The sequence below is a fragment of the Mus caroli genome, chromosome 2 (assembly GCF_900094665.2).
Source record: "Mus caroli chromosome 2, CAROLI_EIJ_v1.1, whole genome shotgun sequence".
In the NCBI taxonomy this organism is placed as follows: Eukaryota; Metazoa; Chordata; class Mammalia; order Rodentia; family Muridae; genus Mus; species Mus caroli.
The window spans coordinates 118,510,721-118,517,085 of NC_034571.1; the positions used below are offsets into that span (position 1 = coordinate 118,510,721).

The 6,365-nt window shown below is 43.8% G+C and overlaps 1 protein-coding gene across 1 annotated transcript in view; it reads right to left on the bottom strand.

Annotated features, from left to right (window-relative positions):
- Secisbp2l (SECIS binding protein 2 like) overlaps positions 1–5,743 on the bottom strand; it is a 48,623-nt gene extending 42,880 nt beyond the window's left edge. Inside the window, exon 1 of the mRNA XM_021150851.2 lies at positions 5,472–5,743. Coding sequence (XP_021006510.1) covers positions 5,472–5,495 — 24 coding nt within the window. The 5' untranslated portion in view covers positions 5,496–5,743. The remainder of the gene's footprint in view (positions 1–5,471) is intronic.
- Positions 5,744–6,365: the final 622 nt, after the last annotated feature.

Genomic DNA, 6,365 nt, shown 5'->3' on the forward strand with positions numbered 1-6,365 from the left:
GCTGCACAGGCTGCACAGGCTGCACAGGCTGCACAGGCTGCACAGGCTGCACAGGCTGCACAGGCTGCACAGGCTGCACAGGCTGCACAGGCTGCATAGGCTGCATAGGCAGATGTCATCAGAAAGAACAGGCTGATAAGCTTTCTCCTGCAGTTTCACTTTTACATGGTTTCCAAAGTTGTTCACTGTGACTTTGAAGCCTTCAGTTATCTACCATATATCTGCAGCCCAAAAACCAATGCTGAAGGCAAACCAATCCTTTAAAATCCAAATGTAAATGTTGGCAACTCTTAATATTAGTACAGAAATCAAAGAAAAATATCTGAAAATATTGAAAAATTAGAATAGTTACTCTATATACTACTACTCCTCAGTTTGAATTCCATGTTTTAGTCACTAGTTTTTATTGCCATTCTTTAAGTGTCTCAGTATTCCCAGGCTAGCCTTTAACTCACGATCCCCTGCCTCACTCTCTCATAGGTGTGTACGAGCATGCATAGCTCATGATCTACATATTTATATATACACATATTTAAAGGTTTCTCTCATTTCTAAGTATATGTATGTATGTACAACTGTCTGGAAGTGAGTGGGTCCATGCAGCTAGAGGGTAGAGTTCTGTGGAGCCAGAGTCACAGGTGACTATATGCTACACTATGTGGGTGCTGGGAAGTGAACTTGGCTCCACTGAGGAGTCCTATGCTCTCTTAACCACTGAGCCATGTCTCCCAACCCCTTAATCTATATTTTGAAAGATTAAATTTTAAAGAAGTAAACTGTTACCTTACTGTTAAGCAAATGTAAATACGGGCTAGAGAGGCGGCTCAGCAGTTAAAGGTACTGGCTGCTCTTCCAGAGGACCCAGATTCAATTCCCAGCACCTAAATGGAGGTTCACAACCTGTCTGTAACTCTAGCTCTGGACTATCTGTTGCCCTCTTCTGATCCCCTCAGGCACCAGGTATGCACCTGTACACAGACAAAACACTCATACAAAAACTAAAATAACAAGAAATATAAAGTAAGCAGGAACTCCAATGACAGTATAATCACTCTGATATTTACTGTCTGCTTCAAACACCCCACTCAGGGGTAAAATGGTATTTTTCACAAGTGATTTCAGAACTCCCTAAATTAATAAAAAATCTCAATAATTCTGTCTGTGAAAACATCCATGCATTTCACTTAATTTTAATTTTGTACAAATTAAAACAAATGTCAATAAAAATACCATTTATATAAATAATCTAGGAAACCAAAGATATTATCAGAACATAAAAGTATAAAATGCCTCCTTTAACAGAGTTCATTAGCCATGCACAGGGATCACAGAGCCATGATGACAACCACCCTGGCTCAAGCTTGGAAAGGCTGTACCAAGGCGAGCGGGCAGAGAGCAGTCATAAGCACAGTGCAGCAGACAACCCACTCTGCATCCTTCAGAGAAGCCTCAGGAGGATGCAAATAATCTCCCAGATTAGGCGACAGAAAAGTGACACCCACCTAAAGTCAGAACTAAAGTAGAACATGATGAGACCGTCTCCCACAGCGAAGCTCAGAGTATGTCCCACACACCCACAGGAAGAGACCATGAAACCTCCATATTCTATGTTAAGGTAAAAATGCATCAAACATTAGGATACTTTTTACACCCTGTGGTACAGATAAAATAAGTGCCTTCCAGGGGGATGAATGGGGCATGAGATGCCTGCTGGATGCACTGTCTCAGTAAGGCATTTGCCCATGTTCAAGGCTCCCGAGCCCAGTGAGGAAAACGGCAGGGGACTTAGAGTGACCACTCACCTCCCACCACGGGCTTTTCCACAGGACTATTAAAGCCTGTTAAGACTTGATGGTGTTTTCAAAAATAAAACCACCCTTTTACATGTAATAATAATTGTCATAGTATCCAACCTGTTAAGTTTCTGCTTTTACACTATTTTCTTGCTTGCTTCCTATGAAGCTTTTCCCCTGACCTCTTGCCTTGATGGGTAATTTTATTTTCCTTTTCACAACTACACATCTGTATCAGAGCACAACCTAAGTCATACTCCACGGGTTACAGTAACACAGGGAGTGCTCATGACTACATCTGGGTCAGAGCATGTCAGTCATACGCCACGGTTTATGCGTGATATGTAATTATACTTTTCTAATAACCTACCATTCTATTTTTTGCCTTTGACCTTTTACATTTAGTTAATATTTTTCTAATGTCATTGGTTTTTATTTTGTTTTAGATGTAAAGGCTTAAAATTTCTTAAATTTCCAAATCTTTTCTCTAAATGTATGCACTCTGATTCAGAGCATTATTTTAAAAATATAGTATGTTTGTCAACTTCCCATAAAACCATCAATTGTCCCTGGATAATAAGGGTTTATAGTGACACTTACAGTGCAGTGGTCCAGCTGTGCTAGATGGGGACAGGGCCTTCACTGCAGATTTGATGGCCCGCAGATGCTCAGGTCTTGGAGTGAGTGTAAGATTTACACAGAGGCCATCACGCTCTCCACTGTACTGTTTACCTAACTCTCCACTAATTACAACAGCTAACAAATTTGAGAGCTATGTAAGCATCGCTTACACTGTGTTGTTTGGGGAACCCAGCCTGCACACGTTTAGTACAGACTCAACTTTTTTCTTCAACTGTTTTGTGATCCAGCTGGGTGTTTCAGGGATGTGGGACCTACAGATGTGAAAAACTGACTGTGCTGCTACAAAGGGTTCAATCAATTTTCTATTTTTATCATATTATTGTGTGTTCATGTGTGTATGTGATGCATACAGGGACCATAGTGAGGGCTTCCAAGAGCTGGTCCCTTCCTTTCTCCGTGGGCTCCAGGTCATCAGACTTGGTAGCGAGTACTTTTACCAAGCAAGCCATTTCACCAGCCAATCTTACATCCTTATTTGTGACAAAACTGCACAAAGCCCCAGGAATTCACTGTGTTTGTTTTTCTACAAATGAAAGAAGAGAATAATCAGTGATTTTGTGGGTCCTTCTAGAAGTCTGACCTGAATGTACTAAAGTTAAGATTAGAGTTAAGTTAGAGTACTGAAACACTATACAGCAGCCTGTGAAACTCAGTGTCCCTCAGTGTCACTTCTATGCTCATTATTTTAAAACTCCAAAACACACCTGATTTCCTAAACAGAGACACTGAATCGCTCTAAACAAATGAATCCATAACTCATTCCTCACATCCCTTTACACAAGCTTTATCATCATCATCTTCATCATCATCACTGAGAAAAGGGAGGCCATGGAGAAGCACCCGTAGAGTGCCTGCTGTGTGAGAATAAAGACTGCAACTGAATCTAGCTCCTTAGCACCCAGGCAAAAAGCTAGATCACAAGTAGGGCCTGGAATCCCAGCTCTGCAAGCCAGTGAGAGGAAGATCTCTGAGGTCTGCTGGCCACCCAGCCTAGCTGCATCAGTGAGCCCTGGGTTCAGTGAGACACCGTGCCTCAAAAAGTAAGGCAGAGAGCAGCGGAGGAGGCAATCTGCCCAACCTCGACCTCTGACCTCTATATTCACACCATGCACATTAACCTCCCCACGCCTACCACACACACACCACACACACACATACACAAATATCATACCAAGTAATAACTGTTTTTACAACAGCTAACTCTGACAGAACTTGTTTTGACTTAATAGTCTTTGTAAAAGAGACTACTCAAGAGGTTCTTCCAGCTGTAAGATACTTTCAGTCATTAGTACAGTTAGGATTATCCATCTAGCACTCTATTGCCAATGAACTGCTCCTTATAAACATACGTAAGGTTTATCTTTTTATAAAGAGCTTATGTAAAGAGTGGTTTATAAAGCCTATGGCACGAAGGCCTTCAGACACAAACGTTTAAAGTTACTCTTGTGCAGTCCTCCAAGGATTTATTACTTAGGCTAACTTGAAACGCAACAAGTCTGTGTTGAGTACAATTATAAAAAACTGACTTATGCAAACTGCTAAGCACGACAACAGCTAATGCTGTAGGCATTTTCAGAAATGCGGAACATAAGCCAACAATGGTTTAAAAGGAAAAACCAAAACACTAGGGAGGGGATGGGAACTTGGCACATATCACAAATACTTCTTGAGGGCCTTTACCTAACTAAGGCTGTTTTGTACTGACTGCAGGCCAAGCTGAGGCAAGAGGTACTGGAGGTTTAAACAAACAATCAAACAAACAAAAACCCTTCGATATCAAATCCTTCTGCATGGCTTTTTTTTCCTAGCTCTCAGACTTCCAGGGATTTAAGTACATGGTGGAGTTTGTGGAATGACAGAAGAGGATGCTCTCTAGATAGTCTGCTACACTTGCTCTTAGGGTAATCACATGAGGAGAGCCATGCTAAATGTTACCATCTAACCAGGTAATTACATTTCCTCTAAGATGAAAGGAGCCATAAGTGAGTATACATATGCATTAGTGCTTCCAGAGTGCCCAGGACGGACAAAAACATCCCACCCTTTCATTAGAGACACACGCGCAAGGAAATTTCCTTTTCCTTCAAGGTTGGAAATCTCAGGTTCTTTTTTCAGAATTACTCTCAAAAATAATGTTTTAATAAATTCACTACAAGCTGTAACATAATACTCCGGGCCACAGTGAAGTGTGTATTTCCCAAGTGGTCCCACATCAATTTTCTCTTGGTAATTGGTGTTCTTTAATAAAAATAAACTTCTAATCTCTGGAAGATTTGCTTTCCTTTTTAAATCTGTGTGGTAAGGTCCTGTGGAAAGTGCTGAGAGAGGAGAAATCTTTCATAAGAGGTCTAGGATAGAATGGACAATAAGACAAGAATCAACAACAGAAACGACGAAGTGTTCAAAATTAGAAAGCTGTGTTTTGGCTTGAAAAGTGTGCGATTTAAAACCAAAACTGTCGTTAACTACGTTTAAACAGAAACTTGGGAGATGGTATCTCATTTACTCGAGTTAATTAACTATTCGCAAAACTAACAGGCAAGTCACCAGTGTTCTCCTTTCAACTATGTGACTAACTGGCCAAGGTCCTGGAAGAGGGAAATTGACAGCGAACAAAAATCACAATCAAATTAAGTCGTTTCCAGGGAAGCTGTAAAATACTGGGGAGGAGGAGGAAGCGTGACAGTATTCTTCTAAGTTATTTTTCACCCTGCCATTAGCCCTTCCTCCCAACTCTTCCAGAAAGAATTCGATGTCATCAAAACACTAACAGACCACTAATGGAACTACTGTGAGAATACGAATATGGACTCAACATGAACTCTCGCTCCATTTTAAAAGAATAATTATTTGCAAAGTAACTAGACAGGAAAACAAGGGTAAGCCACGGTAGTCTCTTCATAAAAGGAATACACTCCAGACTGCTGCAAGGGCAACGCTGTCGCTGCTGAGCTCCGCCGGTCCACCTCCCCCGGCCTTCCAGCTTAGGCGGCCTGCCGGCCCGGAGGCCCGAGAACAGCCCGGGCGCTTGCGTACCTGCTCGGCCGGCGCTCGGTCCATGGCGCCGGCGACAGGCGCCGGCTCTAGTCGGTGTGCGCAGCGCCGCGGGCCGCTTTCTCCATGGCCCCCCGCTCGGTCCCGCCGGGCTCCGTCCACTCCGCACCGCCGGCCGGACGCCGACTCGGCTACGCCACTGGCTGGGGAGGCGGCTCCAGCTCAAGGCGGGGGAGGCGGCGGCCGCCCCGGGGAGGGATCATCTGGGACGGAAGCCGAGCGAGGCCGAAAGAGCCGAGGCGCAGTAGGAAATGGAGATGCGCAGGGGCGGGGATGGCCGAGGAGCGACGGGAGCGGGCGGGGGGGGGGGGAGGGGGAGGGCTGGCGGGCAGCCAAGGGCACTGCCTGGTTGGGTACCTCCTCCCCCTCCCAAGACTATTCACCTAGGAGGGTTGGGCTGCCTGGAACTCCGGACGCATGTGTTCACTTTGCCCGGGACCTCAGAGACTGCTCAGAAGCCAAAACCTAGTCAGGATATTGGAAGAGCTTGTAGCTGCTCACTAGTCCTGTGATCCTGTCAAGACTCTAAAAGAATGAAAAGAACGAACAACATTGCCCTTTGAAAAGTGCACAAATAAATTGCATACACAGAGTAGCCATAGGTAAGAAGCCCTGTTAAAAAAATCTCCACAAATAATGATTAATTAATGTTACTGTCCCGGTTCAGACTCACATCTAGCCTCAACTCCAGGTTGATTTTGCCCATTTCGAACCCTATTTTTACCCAAAAACTGCATAACTACCCAAGAAGAGATTATCTTCTCTGCTTTCCCCATATGGTTAAGAATTGTTCCTTTTAATCTCCAGGTCATCCATCAGCTCCTTAAAGACTAGAGTTTGCCTTGAAACTAAACCCTACTGGTAAATTCCCTCTGG